Source organism: Equus asinus, chromosome 6, assembly GCF_041296235.1.
Source record: "Equus asinus isolate D_3611 breed Donkey chromosome 6, EquAss-T2T_v2, whole genome shotgun sequence".
Classification (NCBI taxonomy): Eukaryota; Metazoa; Chordata; class Mammalia; order Perissodactyla; family Equidae; genus Equus; species Equus asinus.
This window is the reverse complement of record NC_091795.1, coordinates 101166528-101187717: the sequence shown is the minus strand read 5'-3', so window position 1 is coordinate 101187717 and position 21190 is coordinate 101166528. Positions and strand designations below refer to the sequence as shown.

The following is a 21190-nucleotide window of genomic DNA, read 5'->3' as shown; positions in this document are numbered from 1 at the left end:
TGTTTTGTATAATTAACTCTGCATATGTTTACATATAAATTTAAGAAAGCAGGTCTGTTAATAAACAATTTTTAGAAAGTAAGATGAGAATATTTGTGCTTTTTGGTTTAAATGTGAAGAATTTTCCAAATTCAGGTAGTTTATTTAAAAATAAAAGACATTATACAACACATAGATCAGCATGCTTTTAAAGGTCAACGTACAGCACTCAAAGGGTTGACACATAATTCAACGTTTTTACTTTGACAGCATTGTTGAGGTAAGCTGAAAACAATAAATTGAAAAGACAGAATCCACCATGAGAAAAATGAAGTCACACCTTCTATGTGAGGCGTAATTACCAGTCACATGACCACTCCCATCACACCTTGGTGTTGGACATCTGCCACCAAACAAAAACAAAAACAGCCAAAATAGTAAGTATGTTTAAAAAAAAAGACTTTTAAAAAAGTTTCATTGTTTCCAGTTTAGCTGCAATGTCTGCAAGGGGACTTAAGCACCCTAAAGAAAAGCTGCAAAATGCACAGAATTAAATGAAAATGACGTCTCCATAGCACAGAGCATCGTTAGGAACAAGCGAGTCCACGGCTGGCTTCTCACTCTACTCAACTGGCAGTTTGAGACATTTATATGCTGCGAATGTCGCATGCTCAAACGGCAAGGCATATGCAGATCCGGTTTTTAATAATAAGCCAGAGAAAGGGAAAGTTAGGAAGAGTAAGAATTTCACCTCCCATTATGCTTACGTTATTAAGTCCTTTTTGCTCTCCTTGCACTGGGGGTACTTGGGTTTGGGGCTCGGGATGGTCACCTCCCCTGGATACCTTCTTTCTTCCAGAGCTTCCTGGAAGGGATCCAGGTCTTCCGGCTGTAGGCAAAAGACAGCTTCAGGGCCACGCAGAGGAGGGTTCAGCACACAGACCACAGACCCGGCCCGGCCCGGAGGTGGCCGCCTCTGCACTGGCCACCTCTCCCGACTACACCTTTAAAATCGTCACCTACCTTGGTCCTGACAGGCCCCTTCTGAAAATGCAGACTGAACTTTGTTCAAAGATTCTCTCTCCCTTCTATGGGGGATCTCAGTTTCTCATCGACTGCTCTAAGCTTCAAAGGTCTAGTAACCTGCAGTGGGCAGGGCCTTATTCGATATTCTGTTGGCTGTACTCACAGATAAAGGTCTGGCAACCAGAGACTGCTTCCAACTCAGTCTTTCTCCTTCAGCGTTCAGTAAATACCTGTTTGTGTATTGCGGCCAATATGACACTTTTCTCAACAGTGACCTGCAAAGTTAGAGCACTATACCTAAAGATATTTTAGACTGAGGTGTTTACTAATCACTGGTGAGAATTCTACATATGTGCTGTAAGTCCCAGGGCAGGGGAAGGCCAGCTTAGATTAATGCTGTAATTTAAAATTATTCCTTTGCAGCATTTTCTTTTTCATGCAAAGTATTTCCCTTGCTAAGTGGGTTCAATTGCAGTAACCCAGAAATTCCTGCAGATGGCAATGTTCAGCAGACGTGTTTCATGAGTACTGGGACAGTGGTTTTTACTTCTGTCACAATCTCTATGATGAAAATACTTCTGTCGATTTATGAGGGCTTAATTTTAATTAAAATAAATTTGGATATTCAGCTGCCATGCCTTATCTCATAGTAACTATTTAACAATGTAGGAGAGAAAAATAATTTGGAATTTAGCTTGCCACTCAGATTCTATTCTCTATCACAGTGCCTAGACACTGAAGTCAGCTTGAAGAATAAAGATAACAGGCTTTAAGAGGTAATGGCCTTATTAACAGGTGCCTTCCCTGACAATTCCTCCAAGTAGCTAACGTTTCCCTTTTTCTCCACATCCTTGTTTCAGTAAGATGCTGTTGCTTTGATGGTGGTCTCCCCATTGTATTCAAAAAGAATTTCCATTTTTGAGTGAATAAAGAAGGTGTCCTAATTTTCACAACTGAACACTGGAGGAAAAAAGTCAGTCCAATACAGAACAAGTTTTTCTTCTTTTCTTTTCTTAACATAAATGATACTATAATTATTTTAATAATGTGAATTTGAAAATTGTAACTACTTCAAAAATATGTTCTCGACATAGGTGTTTTGGTAATATTATTGTCAACAAAGAGTTGAGTGACTGTACTGGGATGGTTTATCCAAGGCTGAGGGCACTTTTCTGAACATTTTAGGTTTCTTAGCACTGTCCTTAGCTTCAAAGAGCTAGCTGATTAATAGCTCACAGTTGACCATTTAAGTAGTTAAGACTCTCATTATAATTTCCTACCTGCAAGGAAAATCCTGAATTATATCAAAATGTCACCCAGAAAAACGAACTGGTATGCTATTAACACATTTTCTCAGAGAAAGGGTAACAAACACACTTGTTAGAAAACACAAATCATCATTTAAAAGAGCCAGTGGTTTGTTTTACCAAATCCGTGTTAGTCACAAGTCTCTCCTGGGTCAACAAAAAACATATTCTAAGCCCTAGTCATCTAAAGGTCTTATTTGAAGAGAAAAGACGTTTTCTCTTATGGTGTGTGCTAAGGGCATTCTCTCCCAGCTGACGCCCAGCCTTAAATTCGGAGTGGACAGAGATAGGTCAATGAAAAGGACATACAGTAATCTCTTTGGGATCATCCTCATCTATCCTCCGGGGTTTCATTTTGGTGTAGTCTACTGGCAGGTCCCAGCAGTCCCCCTCGCTCAGCTGGAAACACCGACTGTTCATCACCGCCTGCTGCTGCGGGGACATGGGCTCCAGGGGGGTCAGAATGGGGCAGCAGCCCTCTCGTGGCCTCTGCTTGTTCATGCTGAGGTCCAGAGTGCCGTTCTCATCCACTTCCATGTCAGGGTTCTGTGGGACAGAGAGACAGGGTGACTGGTCGATGGCATCCCCAAGGCCACAGCCCTGCCTTCAGGCAGAACAGAATCCAGACGCCACACTCTCATTTACACAAGCCCCCAGGGTGAGCAGAAGTCATCCCTCCGTCCATTTCTGCCATCCTGTGCTTAGCTGTGAGACAGGCACTATCTACTAATCATGTATCATCTGTCTATCATCTGTCGTCTGTCTCTTTTCTATTTACTTATCTATCACTTTTCTATCACCTATCTGTCCTTTATCTATCATCAATCTTTATCTTCTTTTTTCCCCCATCTATGCTTTTAGAAATAAGCCTGGCCAGAAGAAAATCAAACAAGTGCTGAATTTGAATTCTATTCCAGTTCAAATATGTCTTAAGAGATCAGCAATATATGCATGTGTCTGTGTAAAAAATATATAGATATAGGTTTAAAAATGTATATATACTTAAAAATTCCCCTTCAGTTTCATTGATGCTAACACTTCAAGGCTTGGAGAGGAGGAAAATAAAAGAAGTAGAGGGATGGAGGGAGGAAGGAGAAGGAACTAGAATTTACTTTCTAATACAAAATCCTGTGATGAAGAGAATTTCCATTTCAAGAGAGATATCTCCATCTGTCTGCCACTGCAGTTCAGAATGCCCTACTGCAGTGGCTGTGGTCTGACCACTCCGAATTTCAGCAAACCTGCAACTTAGTCAACTGGTTTAGAAAAAACAAAGAGGTACAGGGCAAGGCTTTGTTTTGAGTGATGCTTTGAAATAGAACCAGAATTCTTCGGAGCTTCCCTCTCAGGAAGAGGGAGAAAAGGAGGGCCATGTGGAGGACAGAGGAAGAAAAATCAAAACACCCCTAACAAGCCTCCATTTTTTCCCAGAGAGTTACACTCTCTTGAGCAGAAATCTGATTTCCGAGCTGGCCTGTAAGCGGCTGCCTCCTTAAATGTTTAGCATCTCCTGCCTCTGGATGTAACAACGGAGGGAGGATGCCTGGAATGAAAATCCCATCCTTGGGGCTGTTACCTTGATAAATTATAGATTATTATTCTGCCTGAACTCTTTTTGTCAAAGTGCCCTCCTGATTTCAAGCTTTCATACTAATTTAGCCTTAATCATGTTGGATTTAATTCTCTCAGTCTTAGTTTAATTTTAATAACGTGAAAAAAATTGGAAGAGGTTACTGTCTTTTTTTTCTTGCCACAGAATCTCTTCCATGCTAGCCTTGCATTTAGCAACCCTGATCACCAGGGAAATCGCATGCCCCTGACGCTTCTCCTAAATCTAGGAATAAAAATATTAATAGAAAAGAAAGCATTTGCAAAATATAAAATTACTGACCTTTCTCCATTCATATAAATTACAATTATTTATAACAACTACTGTCAGGGTTGTGAGCTCATGGTGCATGGCCGAGCAGCTTTAGGTAATGGAGAGAGACCCTTTGTTTTCTGGAGAGGAGGTGACCGACCACGTCTGCCTGCTCACTTGTCCTCTGAGAACACAATGCGCCGCGCGGGCACCGCCTGCGTCTCCAGGCCACCTAGTGGCCTTGCAAGGCAACTCTTGGAGCTCCCTGCTGCAGCCTGAAGGGTTCTCTCTCTCCTGCTCTCAGCACAAGTAGTCAGTCCACTGACAAGAAAATCAAAATGATAAAACCCCCGTAAATATTGCATACGTTTAGCATCTGCGATGTTTCTGAGCTAATGAAATCTGGCTGTAACTGCATGACTAAGCAGTCCGTGTGCAAATCGGATTTTTACTTTCTTTGTTTCCTTGTATTCTGGGTGGCCTACTGGGAGCGCTCGTAGGGGGACAGTCCTGCGTTTTACTTGACAACAGAGCTACACAACCCTCCTTATGCTTACTGTTCAAGGCACATTACTTCTTTAGTTCTCTGCACTCTGTGCAGCCATTTCAAACTACATGAGGGTCGTGTGGTGTGCTTTGTTTACAGAAATGATTCTGGATCCTAAGGAGGAGGGTCCATTTACACACGTCAATCTGAAAGACCTGACAATTTCTCCTGGTTTAGAACACAAGTCCTCTTTGGACCATGTGCTATTAAGGCTCCTCTAAGAAAAGCTTCAACTAGAAAGACGCTTTGTGAGATGAAGTCTTTGCTGAGGGCAGGTGCAAAGTGAAGCAGCCTTTGGGGCACAGGCTGCTGCTCTGGGCATGTCTCTAGGTGGCTGGCGTGACCTCAGGGGGGACGTACTCCAGCCCCGCCTCCCCCGGCCCGCCAGGTGGGGCCACCTGCCAAGTGTGCGTACCCGCGCAGTGCACAGGTCCTGCGGCTTGGTGGACAGGTTCTGCGGCATCTCGCGGCAGCGGGTAGACAGGTTGAGGATGGCCGTGGCCGCCATGTGGGCCGCCTCCATGTCGTGTGTGTAGTCGAAGCTGCTCTTGCTGCATGTGCTGCTGGCACTGCTGCCGCCGCCACAGCTGAGGTTGCTGCTGCTGCTGGGCGCGTAGCTGCTCGTGGTGCTGCTGCTGGGGCTGGCGTTCTTGCAGTACCGCTTCGCTGGGGAGACACGGGGACAGGGATGACTCGGGTCCCCGCCGCCCAGGGCAACAGCAGACAGAAGGGCAGCGCCCGGCAGTGCCCCGCCACCCGCGCCCCTCCCGCCAGCCTTGTAGGTAACACACAGTATCAAAGGGGCACGGACTGATTCGTAAGGGAAAAGAAACCATCTGGCTTTTTTCCCTTTTAATGTTGCATGTCGTTGAAGGAGCGGTGTTAGGGATGAGCAGGATGAGAATATGCCTCCGTCTCTTGCACAGGCTGCACGTGGCATACATTACGTCATCTGTTTAAAGGCACACACCTGGTTAGGACTCAGCCACCAGGATTTGGGGAAGTGACCAGGCACCAGCCTGGCCAAGGCCCGAGGAGGGATGCTCCCCGTCATGACAGCGCATCACCTCCCTGGGTGACGGGGGCCCCACAGACCCCCCACCCCTCAAGAGACCAGCTGCTCCTTCCAGCCAGAAGGGGCCACAGCGCCAGTGGGGGCTCACTGTCCTGTGTGCACGTGACCCAGTCACCTGCAGGACCTGGGGAACCTGAACTTTGGGAGGTGGCATTTGGGCCGGGGGTGCAGACCAATGTGACTGATACACCCTTTTCCTCAAGAAAAGTCTTATCCTACGATTCCAGTAAAGAGCCATATGGTAAAGGGTGCCAGCAAAGGGGTGAGAATGGCTCCCCACCGTGGATGTGGACAAGCCCAGATAAACACAAACACGGCAGAGTGGCTGCTCAGTGATGCGCAGGCACACAGGCAGTCACATACGGGCCACACACTGGCCCACCTGTTTTATCGGAATGGCCTCCATGTCCCTTGCATGGACCTTCACTCACAGGATTCCTTTCTGAGCAACCAGTGTCACTAACAGCCAACCAGGTACTCAGGAGCAAGTGTTGTTTCTTAGGGCTGTTTAAAAATGCCCTTTAGCACGCACGGATGAGAAGATGATGGATGGACGATTGACTAGCATGGGCCCGATTACCATTGCCAGGGTCATTAAAGTCACAGGATTTCCATTTGCTCAGGGGTCAGATGTCTCACTATGATCCCATGGAGTGAGGAATTACTCAAAGGTGAACCTAGAGGGCCAGGAGATCCACCACCAAACATCTCCCTCCGCGTGTCTTAAACCCTCCATCACCGGGCCACGGCTTCTAGGAAGCACACACCTCTCTCAGCCTTCTTCCCAAAGCACGTTCAGGCGACTTCCCCATGTGAGCAGGAAGTGCAGCGGGAGAACTTGGTGATGGGGGCAGATGGGGCTCCAGCTGCGCCTACGGCTACCTGGTCCTCACGGGCAAACCTCATCTAGGTAATTCTGGTGGGAACCAGGGTTGTCCCTTGCTGAACACAGGCAGGGAGGGATCCTGGAGCCTGCTGCTGCTCTCTCAGTGTCTCCAACATTGCCATCAACAGTCTGTAACCAGAGCATCCCCCTTCAGGACTCACATGGCGCTTCCCTCCCAATGGGAAGAAGCAAACCACACTGAACTAAATAACAAACCTCACGGCCGACAGGGTCCGTCACCATGAGAAGCACCAAGAAATCAGCCCCAAGCGCCTTATTCAGATACAAGTGAAAAAAGAACCAACTTTCCTCGTCAGTGACTTTCGACTTTGGACTGAAGACTGAGCTTCCCTGACATTGAAGATGAGGTTCATCGTTGCCACCTTGCCGAGCAGCGATGCTCTGAGAGCACAGGCAGCCTCAGGGGAGCGGTCGAGCGCCCGGCCTTGTCACAGTCCCTGCCGAAAGCCACAAAGCCACTACACAAGCAGGTAACTGTCCAGAGCCAGGTTCCCTCAAATGGACCAGAGGGTCAGTTCCACAAACTCGACCCACCGAACATGAGGAGGGACTTGCAAGTAAGTTACTTCTATTCTGCTGACCCGAGTGAGCTCAGCCATGAGGACCACACACCACACCCGTTAGCGCGTCTGGTGATGTGTCCTGCCCTCCTCTCTCCTCTGCACGTGCCTCGTCTAAACAGCAGAGGGCACGGCGTGGGGGGCAATGGTCTCGTGTCTGAGCACAGAGCTGGTGGGGCTGCTAAGGGAGTAGTCAAAGGGGCTGACAAAGACCCACCTTGGGAGGCAGCCCCTGGGACCTACCCTGTGGGTGCATAAACCACACTGAGGCAGGAAAGCCAATTTGCAGGTCATGATACTCCCCATAAGGACTAAAGTTCATGGTTTTACATTGTGTAAAATTTTGTCATGAAAATAGGAATATAAAAATTGTGAAAGAAATGAAATAATACTTATGAGTGTTTTTTCCCCCTGGTAGTGGCTAGCTGCTGGTTCAGGAAAGAAAATAATAGTTTTGTTTTGAAGTGAGTAAATTTCAATTTCTAACAGAAAGTAAGCAGAACGACAAGTGTCTATGCGACAAGTTGCAGCAAACTTTTGGTAAAGTGCATTGACTCTGTCAAATATTTAAACCCTGAGATGCTCCTTCTCCTGCATCCTGCCACATTGTTAGGACTGGGGCAGAACAGGTGATTGAACTGTGGATGATTTGCTGGTGGGTCTGTCAGCTCACATGATCCAGGAGAAGCAACTAGGACAATACGCATTTCAGATGCATCCTTCCTCTAAATGCAATTAATCATTTTTTGTTTTGTTCAAAACAAAGAGTCCCTCTATTTCAAATTTTCCAGGTAATGAAGGTCTTTGGTCCTCATAATCATTGTCTATTTGTAAAATGCTTGCAAAACCTTCTATGTCAGTGATCTGTAACCACTCTCCGGGTTTCTCAGACTCACTGAGCCGGCAGCCGGGGTGCCGCCGAGCAGGCAGGGCCTCGGGTGGGTGGCTGCCCCTCACTCAAAGGCCACTCTTGTCCCCTCTCCTCCCTCCTGAGGGAGCCCCCACTTTGTCAGGTGGGAGCACTTTAACCACGACAAATGCACTTTCTTTTCCTTTTGGCAAACAAAGCTATTTTCAATCAAATCATTTTCTAGTCAACCGGCAGACAAGAAGCTGTGAATGTCCTTCTGGTGCCAGCGTATCATGGGAAGTTATGAGATACAATTGCTTTCACTCTGGAGCCCACCAGGCACTTGACAACATCAGCCCACCAGATCTCACACTGTACTAGGAAACACCTCTTCGAGTATTCCACCCTTCTTGCAGGAAAAAGAAAAACCACACGGGATCTGTAGTGATTAAACACGACCAACAAAACAAAACCAAAACCAAACTCCTTCCAACCAGAAGCATTTATTAGCCTTCTCCACCCGTAAGAGTCTCCCTAAACGTGTTTCTCGTCCACTTTCTTACATATTAAAATTTCCTATAGGGAACAGAGGAATGTGTCCTTACAATCTGAATTTCCTTGAAAATCAGACAGAAAGGAATACAGTCCAAAGACAAGCGTCATGAGGAGTTATCCCACTGGGCAGGCCTGGCACCGTCATGTAGGCCTATCTGACTTGATTCAGACCTTCACATGCAGTAATTCACAGCACTGACTCTCACAGTTTTCATGTGGGCTCGTGTTTGTGCTTTATCATAAATAAATTGAAATATAGACTCAGAATCCTAAGAAAAGAAAGGAGCTTTCTTGTAAGGATATCCTGTTAGATGCCACCTGCAATGACAATAGTTTACTCAACGTTTAACATATCAAGACCAAGTTAAGGATTCCTGGTTTGCCTCTCTTACTCACTCGATTAGCTAGTATTCTTTACATGGCTGCTGTCTGTCTGGCCAGCACTGGCGCTGTGGGGTTTGGATCTGAAGACAAGGCCTCTTGCCCACCAGGAGCTTCGAGTCCAGTGGGACAGAGGACACGTGAAATTACCAAGGACGAGACCCAGAGCTGCATGTGGGGCAGGGCAGGGGCGTCATGTTCTACATGAGCAACACTGTGAGGTCACTTCCGAGGAGGGCCGCCGAATGTAGGCTGGGGATTTGTCAGAGGTGCTTCTGGAAGCAGGTGCCAAATGCAGGAGAGCTCATGGTCAGGTGGAGAGGAGGAGGGTGGGCTTTGCAGGGAGAGGCTGGCAAGAGGGGCAGGGGTGTGCGTGGCTGCGAGACCCTATGCTAAGGAATTAATCCTGGAAGGTGACAGGATGGCAGCCTGGGAAAGGCTTCAGGAGGCAGTGCTGGCAGACTCGCCTGGCGAGGGGCCCGGACAAGGGTAGGGGCGGGGGAAGGAGAGGTTGGGCTTGTCAGGGTGGCATAGCGTTTGAGGACAGAAAAAGAGGGGGTTCAAAGACCATCGAAAAGATTTAAGCTCAGGAGAATTCAGAAGTAGGGAGTAACCAAAAGGGAGCCTTGTGAGAGGGAGCCCACTTGGAGGTTGGGAACTTCCAGGTTTTAAACAAACCCTCGGGGTGCTGACAAATTGCCCAGAGACACAAGCAGGGATGCCTCAGACCAGAGGTCAGCAATTTCTGGTCGTTTCGGTGGTCGCTGTCACGCTGCTCAGCTCTGCCATTGTTAAGTGAAAGCAGCCACTAACCATGTGACTGAGGGTGGCCATGTGCCAATAAAACTTCACCTATGGACACCGAAATTTGAATTTTACATAATTTTGTTTTTCTTTTGTTTTTTTTTTTCTAACTATTTAAAAAAGCAAGGGCCATTCTGAGCTCACCATAAAAAACAGGCCATGGGGAGATAGGGGGGAGAGGCAGGCCCAGTGCTCCTGGGAGAGCGCAGGGCCAAGACACACGTGGGGTAATCCTCTGCTCTTTCCCACCGTCCCCTCCTTCGTCATCTCCTGCACATGGATATCCACGTCCTACAGGAGAGCGCCCAACTCCTCAGTGTGGCAGATGCTGCAAAGCCGTTTCCTCATCATCTCCATAGCTGTGCCCTGTCCTTCCTCTCATGCGTCCCAAGTGCAGCCTCACCAGCCCACTGGCAGCTCCCACGAACCCATGGGTTTCCTGCCATTACATAATTTCTCCTCACGCTTCACGATCAAGTTTAAAATTTGCCGCTTTGGGAAAGCTTGTGCTATTCCCTCCAGGCAGAATGCGTTCCTTCCTCGTGCAGAGTAGGTCTCTCACTGTCTTCTATTTATTCACAATCTCTTCTTTGAAACTTGTTATCAAGAGAGAAAGAATAGATAGATAGATGACAGACAGATGGATGGGTGGATAGACAGATGGGTGGATGGATAGATAGCATGGATACATAGATAGAAGAATGAATAGACAGACAGACAGACAGATAGAAACTAGTGTGTCTGGAAGGATGCAGGTGGTTAAATCGATGTTTGATCACAACTATGATCAACCTGATAACAGTTGGTGAGATGTAGGGATGATATCCAGAGACTAGGGAGGTGGGTCCCACTTCTCTCCCCCATTCTGCATCTCCAGGGCCCTGCTCCTTGCTCCCAAACATTATGCTTCTTCCCAGCAACAGGCTCACTTCACTGTCTTTCTTTAGGAGCAACGACTCAATTCCTTGTGCACCTGAAGCAAGGATGCTCTTGGAGGTGACTGCAGAGTGCAATCACTCTGGTATCTATCACCCAGTACTCAGTCACAGAAATGGCTCCTCTCAGCTTACACCCTATCAAGAAACCTGACCTAGCCAGTCTCATCCTTAGTGGGCACTTTCCATGATGTTTTAAAAATCTGTCAGATGAATATAGTGGAAGAGAAATGGAGTCATCAATTTTCTTCTCAATATATTGTGGTAAAAGGCTGCTTTTCTTAGTTTCTTGAAGACCCACTCTTGAAGTTTCGGTTCTATATTCTTATTTTGTTGTGGGTCAGCTGAAGAGCATGGCTCTGCCTAAATTTCCCACAACAGGTATTTTTTCTGGGCGGGTGAGAACTAATGCCAATGATGCCCGTGTGTTTGGTCGCCTCCTAGAGCTGTCCACTCACCCTTGCAACAGCCCTCGGAGGCAGCAGGGCAGACACGGCCACTGCTCCTCCGCTCTCGAGGAGACTAACGCACGAAAGATTGATTTGTCCAATATCATACAGCTCCTAAATGGAAGAGCTGAGAAGAGACCCGAGGTGGTTTGATTGCTAATCCACTACAATTGTGACCATGAAGACGTGCTCTCCTGGTCACAACGTCACCCAGAGGCTGACCACAACAGCAAGCTTGAGCAAAATCAGGCCTCACAGAACAACAGCAATGAATAGATGTGTGAAAATGAACACCAGTGAAAGTCCTCATCAGATCACTGTGACATGTCATTGAACTGGAAATCATGTGAGCAGAATCCTTAATTACGCAGATTCCATTTCTTTTGATCCTTCATTTGCAATCGGATGAATGAAATTATAACAAAATCTGAAATTGGCAAATTATTATTACAAAATAAACAAAAGGAAAATAATTATTTTCTGTTATACCCTAAGTCACTCCCTTTCTTCCATTTTTCCTGTATATTAAGAATTGATACGCACAAGGATAATCCATATGTGATGCATCCAAGAAATATTAAATTTCATTCACTATACAAATTAATTGTTATTAAGGCAACGAATGACTAACACAACTTAGAAAGATGTGTAGCAACTCACGTTGCGTTGTAAAAAGGTTTCAGAACTCCCCAGGCATTCAATTCAAAACAATTATTTTGAGTGCTGTGATTTTAAGTAAATATCTTTTTCAGAGAGGAACTCGAAGATCTTTAAAAACCTGTCTCTTTGCCTGTGCTAGAGAACACCAAGACAAGACTTTCAAATCACCAAAACTTATACAACTCACATCACAACTGGTAAAATTTGCCAACTAAGTCATATCTCCTAGAATTTAAAGCAGAAACGTGGTTAGATAAATAAGTACAATCAGAGACATGCAGGCTTCCCCTCGGTTGTTCAGTGACTTACCAAGTTAGCTGTGTGATGAAATGGAAACTACTTTACACCACTGGCAGTGAGTTCAAACTCATGTGAGTGAAGACGAACTATCCGTTTTCTGTGGAGCACTTAGTGTTTTATTTGTTTCATAGGTTCTGTTTTATTGTGGATGCTGTGGTAGCTATAAGTATAGCCCATAACAAAGTTATGTCACAACAGGTGGCATTCCCAGGGTCCACTCTCCAGGCAGAGAACAGACCAGGGTCCATGCCCGCTGGAAAGAGGTGGATGACACCAGCAGAAGTTGTCTGCCCTTGGCTACACATTAGAATCACTGGTAACTTTTAAAAAATGTCACCCACCGCACAAGGAATACCCCCAGGGGTTCTGGTTTAATTGGTCTGGGGAACAGCCTGGGCATTAGAGCTTTTTAAACCTCCCCAGTTGAATGTAATGTGCATCCAAGGTGGAGAACACTGAGGAAATGCAGAGCTTCTCAAAAAAGCCAAGAACTCTGGCGTGCTACCACTGGCTCTCCTGGTTTTATCTGTGTTGGGGCCATCTGTTAAAGGAAGTTTATAAAGATAAGAACACTGTCTTAGCAACAGCATGAAGTGGATGAGCCAACGGCTGTCTGTCCCCATATTCTGCAAGCGGCCAGAACATGTTGCTTTGGAAGTACTGCGGGAAGAGCATTTCCCTCCCTCCTCAGACTCCTGTTCCCCCGCGCCTGTGTGAACCTGGGGCTTTAAGCAAAAGAGCCTGTGCTCTGGGCTGCTTTTCTTTGGTGCCCATCAAGTGACTGCATGCTCGACCAGTTTGTAGGAAACGGGTATACACAACAACAACATCATTAACGGCAAGCGCGACTCTCATGTATAAGATTGTCACCTCCTACCATCATATCCTTTGGGGGATATGTCCCTGGTTTGCACCTTGGGAGCTATGGCCCGCTTGCCATAAGTATGGCTGTCGTAACTGTTGTATTCAAAGGAAGTCTTGGAATATTTCTCCAGCTCTTTGGCCAAGTTGGAGCGAGGCGTGGTTGTGGGGACGTTGTTTCTGTAGCCGTAGTGAGGGATCTCGAGCTGCTTTACAAAGCACATTGGCCTGGAAGCAAACAAGAAACAGTCGACAGCTTGCTTTCTTGTGGCTGTGGACAAGATATGGTTCACGTTAAAATTAGAGCATCTTGTTCCATAACTGCATTACGGAGTCAGAACCTTGCGCTAAAATCACGAATTCTATTTTCCTGAGAAAAGACCAAGTATGCTGTAATTATATAGCATCAAATATGCTATCTACCTAAATGTCAACTTTGGCAATAAAAAGAACAAAAATAAAATATTCGACTTTTTTCTCTTTTCTCTTTTCCTTTTCAGAGTTTTTGTGGGTTTGATGAAGAATGAGATATGAAGGTGGGAAAGACTCTCACTCCCATGCACTTTCTTTTGCGGCGGTTTTGAAGAGCAGGAATTATACACAATGAAGTGAGCTGATAAGAAATTTCCCTTAAAAATATGAGGAAATGAAAGAAATACTCGTAGGGACACAGACTGAGATGAAACTAGATAAAAATTTATCTGGACAATAAAATGGGACACGGAGCAACATATTTTGACAAATAGCTATACTTTCAATATTTATACTTAATAGCCACTCATTTTTCTAAACTTTGGAATAAAATATTTAAATGGAGGCGCACAATTTTTCATTCATTAATATTCTATCTTGTTTTGGGTATGTGTGTGCATCTATTTATCTATCTCTTAGGTGGAAATTTTAACCTTTTTTTGGGAATAATTTTAGACTTACGGAAAAGCTGTAACCGAGGGTTTCCTTAAACTCTCACCAACTTCCCTCATGCGAACATCTTTATTGACCAAATCACCCACTCTTATTTTGATTTCATTAGTTTAGCCTATGTATTTCTTGTCAGATCAACAAAGTAATGTAATGATTAGTTAAATGTCTATTATTTGAGGCATTTTACCATATGGAGGGTGCATAAATAAATAACACCCTCGGTCTTGCCTTCAAAGATCATGTGGAATGCGACAATATTTTAAGAGTCCAAATGCAAGTAGAATTCTAGAGAAGAGAGATTCTGGCCATGAGATTCAGTTCAGTTTTCATAGACAAGGTAAAGCTTGAAGTGGGCTTTGCAGAATGGGTAAAACTGTTAAGATTAAGATCCAGAAGCAGGTGGGAAAGCATTCCAGGAAAAGAAACTACAAAGTCAAAAGGTGAGGAGCAAGGAAGCGAGGAGTATCTTTGGGGAACAGCAGGAGACCTGGGTGCTTGGGACCACATTGGGAATCTGTTCATTTGCCCAGGAGGCAAGGCCAAAGGGTTTGGGCCGGGGAAGGCATATTCTCTAAGCCTTCAAAATATTAAGGCCAGCTCAGAAGGAGGCGGACTGGAAAAAGGAATGAGGGAGAAGGCAACGCCTGATGGCAAGACAGAGGTTGTGATGAGATCCTCGAGGCAGGGTGCTGCAAAGGAGATGAAAACTTTGGACAGGACTGGAAGCGCTTACCTAAGTCTTATTCCTGTTGGACATTCTACTTAAAGACTTTTAAAATCTTAATTAGTTAAATGATTGTAGGTTGAAAAAAAGGAAAACTATTTTTCTCTTTCCTTCTTTCCTGTTTCTTTCCTTTCACTGTTGAATGAGCATCCCTTTCATGGGGACATCGTGGGGAGTATGAAGTTGCCCCGGTGGAGACCAGGCCCTCCAGACCTTGCTCATAACATGGACTTTAGTGCCTGAGGTGAGCGCTTGGGATCTGGACAACACAAAGAGCCCTGCAGGAGCGGCCAGTGCACCAGCCAGAGTTCAAGCTCCTCCTCAGAGATCCAGAAGTCCACACGACCTGGCCTGGCTCCTGGGCACTTTCTTCCATTGCAGGAGTGGCTCCTTTCCTTTTGTTAGGGGTCCTGTCCCACCTTACCCCCCCACAACCAGCCAGAGGCACGTAAAGAAAATTGTTTGTAGATGCACAATTATTGGCCCACAGTATTCTGTTTTGTTGTCATTTGATATGGTTTTCCATTACATCCACCCAAAGAAATTCCAGACTGTGAAACCAGAGAAGCAACATAAAAGGCTGTTGTTTCAGGCTCCATATCAGAACGGAGGCTTGTGTCTAACAAGGTGATTTGCAATGACAGACGCATCTTGTCCATCTCAAGCTCCAGGGGAGCTTCTCGCTGGAATGCAAGCTTGGGACTGACCAGAGGAAGGGAGCACCACCACCCTGGTGGCTTTTCAAGAAGGGGGTGGGCCCAGGGATCTTTCTAGCTTTCTGGTCTGCCCAAAGTAGGCAAGGGAAGTTAACAAAAGCCTTCAGCCTCAATTCCTGACTTTTCTCAAAATCTCCTTTGGTTAAGAATCATCCCTTTGCAAACGTACATAGCCCAAGGGGTTTTTTAGGGAGAGTTCTCATGCTGTCAATAACTAACAGTGGGCTGAGGGAGGGCCCTCAGGGAAGTCCTATCATTACTTCGTGTCAGTCCTGTCTTCTGTGAGACGAATGAGTTACAGGCCCACTGGGGGCATGTTAGATTGGTAACCCACTCATAGAGAAATCTAGAAGAATGCACACCAAACTTTATTGAGGGTTTATCTCTGAATGGTAGGATCATAGATGATTTTTGTTTTCTTATTTTTGTCTATTTAAATATTTCTCATTTTCTATAAAGATTTTAATTTTTCTATTGAGGGATAAAAGAGAGTTTAATGACTGTGGTAAAATCCTTTCAGAAAGCTGTGAAATAATATACAACAAAACCAAAGAGGTATTCATATTGTCTGCCTAGTGATTTTTTCCAAGTGATTTATCCCAAAGAAATGATTTCACAGAAGCAAAATTGTGTGTGTGTTCTGACTGCTCTCTCTTCAATGGTAGAAGTTGGAATTAACCTACTTTCAGAGCTGGTGGCACCTCCCCACAGTAGAACATACGTTGCTATTAAGATGACAATTATGATTCTCATATAGACGTGGAAGTGTGTTTAGGGTATGACATCGACAAAAAGGCAGAAGAAACGATGATTGTCATCGTTTTCACACGGATGAGGGGTTGAAGGGCACGTGCAGAAATGGGGGTTGATGTTAGGGTTATGGGAGCGTGGATTTCTTCCTCCACTTCCTCTCCCAATAATCATTCTTTGCCACACTTAAAAAACAGTGGGTGGAACCAGGTGATCTTCGAGGTCATTCCTGCTTTAACCTTCAGTGATTAAGGTTTCAGGTAAGTCATTTAACCTCTCTGCACTCTGGTCTTCTCGCTTGTCAAGTGGGGACAACAACACCTCCTCTCGCTCACCTCTCAGGGTTTCTGAGGATCAAAGGACAGGCAGCTATGAAGGTTTCACACAAGGAGCCTCTGTGTACACGCAAGCTGGTGTTCCCACCACCCTGACATTTTCAGAAACATTACCACCCTCCTGCAGGTGGGTGCTATGCCCGCTCCTCCAGACTAAGATAAAATTACTTTGGGCATCTCATTAATTTTGAAAGCTTCCTTTCATCTAGAATTCGTACAATTATGAAATATCAGAGCCAGAAAGAGAGCCAGAAACAATTTCATCTGCTTCTGTCTTCTAAAAACTTACAATGGGTCAATGAAAACCCAGGGAGGTGAAGTGACCTCCCGCTCCCACATAGCGCCCAGGACGGAGTGAGAGGTGGGCTCGGGTCAGCTACCACCTTCATTCCTGTCACTAAGCATGACCATCCACCTCACCCAGTGTCCCGAGCACTTGGGCGTGCTGGGGCCTGGCTGTAGATGGGGCTCGTGGAATGACACACTGCGTGTTCGGTACCTTAGCACTCGGTCTGAGGCCTGGTTGGACTTGGACACGTCACAGCTCTGGTGTTTCTCTTGGACCTTTGCCAGTTTCTCTGCTGCAGCAATAGGGCATCCAGAGAGGCTGGAATTACAGAAAGGGAATTTAATTGTCTCCTCAAATGGCTTCGCAGCACACTGACCCAATCCTCCCCTCCCCTCCTCTCCCTGTCAGCACGGAGAGACCCTGAGGCAGGTCCCCAAACCTGTCGCGGGCTTTCCTGATGGAATGAATTGGGAGAGGGAAAAATAACCATGTTTGCAGTTGGCATGTTTTCCTCTTGGTCTCCAGTAGACAGTGCCGATGGCCATAGTATGCATAAAGTGTACTCGGTCCTTTCCAATGACAGCAAGCCAAATTCCGTGACATTCAAGAGAACATGAGCTGGTTAAAATTTTAGACACAGATGCCATTCTGGGATGTTGACTGTTTCTGGAGACGAGGAATTAGCCGCTTGGGCAGCATGAGGTTCTAAACAGCCCAAGAAAGGCAGCTCTCTGGTTGGCACCAGAAGATGGAGCGCTAAGCGGATCCCGTGAGCACTGCTGACCGTCGTGCTTTGGCTTGTATCTGGCCAGCTCGTTTGCGTCCTCCCCAGCAAGAGAAAGGGAAGTGGAAGAGAAGCAGAATAACTTCCCCAAGTACTCTGAAATGTTTTTTTGAAATACAATTTATGGAAGAGACAACAGATTGGCTCTTTTGTGTTTGAGCTTATTCTTCACAAAATCATGGTGTCTGTTCTTTGTGTATCTGTATATATATCTGCACATAGGCACAGATGCTTACTCCATGTATGTGTAATGTCTCAAAAATCAATGACTGTGCGAAGGTTTGGGGATGAAGCTGATCCTGTAAACACTGTATCGAAGAGTGCCCCGCATGAGCATTCCCAGTTTACTATCATTTTCCCCCTCTGCAGATTAAGCCCAGGAATATCTCTGAAGGGCACTAGGTTGTGATTTGTTTCCATATAAGTTTGACACAAGTAGTTAAATTTACCAGTCAGACAAACAAAAATGAAAGTGAGACTCATAACAGTTTCCTCCATTTAGACATTATTTTACATGAACTTATGAAGCTCAAACTATAGGCTACAAGACAATTCTTAACAGAATCACTTTTTGGCTACTGAAAAAAAAATCTGACAAACTGAATATTACAGGAAACTTAGTAAAAGTCAGAATACGACAGAGAAAGAGAATTGGAATTTGAAAGTGTGATTCTGAGCATGCTCATTACAGCAATAGTCCAGGAAAAGCCTCTTTGCCTGGCACACTGTCGCGCCAAATGTTCCCCAGGCAGCACTTTAGGACATCTGCTCGTATTCTGATGATGTCCACACTGCTGACCGGGGCTTTCAGCAGAGTTTCAAGGGGACAGCAGAGTTACGTCACGTACTGTGCAGTCTCACTGTGTTCTGATTCCATCCTGTAGGAGGCACATAGGACAGCTCCTCCTGACCCCTCAGAGATAATGGAGCCTCTACTGCCTTCCTTTGAGTCGTTGCAAATGGTCATGGTTCCATCTTAGATATCACACCAAGGAAGGCGCCTTCCACTGGACCACTACCCCATCACGTCCAGTGAGGTAGACAGCTAAACAAATTTCATCTGCGAAAATGGGCTCTGAGCCTTTGACTTCCCCGTGCACTATGCGACAGCACTCTCCAGCCTCTGAAAGCCATATACTGAGGGCATGTGTCTCCTGGGGCAGGAAGGAGGTGTGTGCAGGGGCGTGCACGCCCTCTGGAGGTTGTGGGAACACGGCTGTCAGGGAACTGCCTTCCCTGCAGCGCAGAACACAGGAGCGCTTTGCTTACCTTCTGTGCGAGTTCCTGTTGCTATTTACATGCCCTCGCCCTGTGCAGCCCGGAGTAGGACACTTGAGAACATTTTCATGCATGGCAAGAACTTGACAAGGAGAGGCAGAGAAAACAGCCCAGCATTAAAACATAGAAATGGTCCGAAAACAAGAATATGCAATCATTTTAACAGAGGTTGGGTTAGTTTACAACAGACAGTCCTACAAACATTTGTGATGAGCATGGTCAGGAAAATACAGGTAGGAAGAAAAAGGAGGTTGTCTCAACCTTATTCTAATTGGCATGCAAAGCAGGGTGCGTGGACGGGGAGCCGTGGAGGTTGGAGCACATGATAACTGAACTGTTCCAGATGGGATTGGAAAGCAAAGGCCCCTGGTAGGTCTCCCATACATAAGCACCGAGGGTTGATTAGCCATGTAACAGCACGTAGAGTGGTAGTTCTTAAAACATGCCTATGCTTTGGAAACACACAGTGTTATGAAGGCGTGGTCATGGGTGAATAGAGAACCCCAAACCTTATTTTTAAATAAGATGAATTGAATAATGACTTTTCACCTAGGAATTAAATATTTTATTGTCTCGAGTGAGCTACAGTTCATCCTGTGAAAGTAACAAGTGGGAGACAGCACGACATGGTCTTCGTGGTGAAGGAAGATGCAAGCTACTGTCAGGAGACAGCAGTTAAATTTACCCGGCAGTGGCAATGGACTGTTGGCATACCCTCTCTTTCCTGGTCCTCAGTGAACACACCACTGCTCTGGACTGTGGGGGAAGGCTGGCAGGGGTGAGAAGTGCTGTTGGAAAGCCAAGAGAATTGGCCCCGACACTGGCACCAGCACAACTGTCTACAAACTCCAGACCTGGGGACTGTTGGAGCTTTCCCTGCCAGCGAGGTTATGCCAGGCGAACATGGAAGGACCATGAAAAACAAAGCCCATCCACATTGGTTACATAATTGTATTTTCTACAATTTTCCTCCTTCTCTAAAACGATCTCTCTCTTTTCCCTGCAATCCACATGCTATTTCCATGTGACGTTGTTATTACTTAAGTCCACTTCTTAGCTCCTCAGTCCTGGTCAGTTCCTTAAAAACTAAGTCCATTTTGGTTTCATCTTTATAGCTCTCATACCTCCTGGCTTGTCCTTACATATAGTTGATGCTCGACAAATGGTGATCAAACAATGGAGAGCCGACCTTTGGCTCGTTTTGTGTTGGGAACTGGCTGGGGCGGGGGGCGGGTTTCAGGAGGTCTCCTTCCTGGGGAATCTAGGCACAGCTCCCTGCATCTTTGCTCTCCTATCTCAGAGGAGGGAGTGTCCCCCAGCTCAGGTGAGCTCTTCAGTATGCTCTCTCACCTGTCCTTTTCTCTTTCTTTCAGGGTCTTCATTTACCTGTGTCCTTCATTCTTTATTCTTTACTATTTTCCTATCATAACATTTTCCTGTTATAACATTACAGAAACCCTTCTGATGACACAGCTTTTCTCTCAAATTAACATACATCTTTCCTTTCCTTTTATGCTAAACTTTTCCAATATAAAGTCCCCCTGGAGCTAACAAACACCTTCCATGCTTGTCTATGGTATAGATCTCAAATTGATTGTGCCTCTCTCTTCTGCTAAGTGAAGACATGGACTCCTTCCTAACCATTGTCAACTGGGACCCACACTTGAGATGGAATTTGTTGGCCATATTTTGTCTACATTTGCCTCTATTTCCTAAACCCCATGCACATTTCTCAAACTTCTGCATCATACATGGCTCCTATTCTTCGCTATAGTTTTCACATTTTTCTCCTAGTTGTTAACAGCAGGCTTTTTTTGCTCAATAAACTCAATGACCTCTTTACTCCCTTCTCTTAGACTTCTTTGTCCAAGATTATCTTGGACTTCTTTCTCAGCCATTCCCTTCATATGTGGGACCTTTTCAGAAGTACCATCCTCTTCTCATTCCCTCTGACTTCTCTCTTTCTGCCTCTCTCCCTCTGCTTCATTTTCTACACACTCACCTCCAAACCTTCCTTTTTTGGCTTCTGTTTATTCTTGCTTTATGCCTCTTCTCTGGGCAGTTTCATTCTCAGTTTCTACCACTGCTCAGAGGGCAGATCCACATAACCACCTTGTTTTCCTGCTGCACCTGACCTTCTCCAGCTCTCCGGACCCCTCCTCCCCAAAGCCTGCTAGGAGTATCATACAGCGCTTCCAAATTAAATTGGAAAAATGCGAGTCATGAGTTCCCCAATTAGATGTGGCTCCGTCTCTCAGTTCTCTGCATCTGTTGCTGGCGTCCTCCTCCTTGCTGTTGACCAGGCCAAGAATCCTGGTGTTGTCTCAGACTCC

At 45.7% G+C, this 21190-nt stretch overlaps 1 protein-coding gene across 25 annotated transcripts in view; it reads right to left on the bottom strand.

The window, feature by feature from the left end:
* Window positions 1–21190, bottom strand: part of MYT1L (myelin transcription factor 1 like) — a 451359-nt gene that overhangs the window by 79425 nt on the left and 350744 nt on the right. For 13 of the 25 annotated variants that reach the window (XM_070512674.1, XM_070512676.1, XM_070512678.1 and 10 more), the window contains 7 exons: window positions 18849–18939; window positions 17006–17113; window positions 13074–13285; window positions 5136–5386; window positions 2622–2858; window positions 747–868; window positions 320–382 (listed from right to left, as the gene is read on the bottom strand). In XM_070512674.1, coding sequence (XP_070368775.1) covers window positions 320–382; window positions 747–868; window positions 2622–2858; window positions 5136–5386; window positions 13074–13285; window positions 17006–17113; window positions 18849–18939 — 1084 coding nt within the window. The remainder of the gene's footprint in view (window positions 1–319; window positions 383–746; window positions 869–2621; window positions 2859–5135; window positions 5387–13073; window positions 13286–17005; window positions 17114–18848; window positions 18940–21190) is intronic. The other 12 variants (XM_070512695.1, XM_070512691.1, XM_070512683.1 and 9 more) reach the window with 1 other exon arrangement.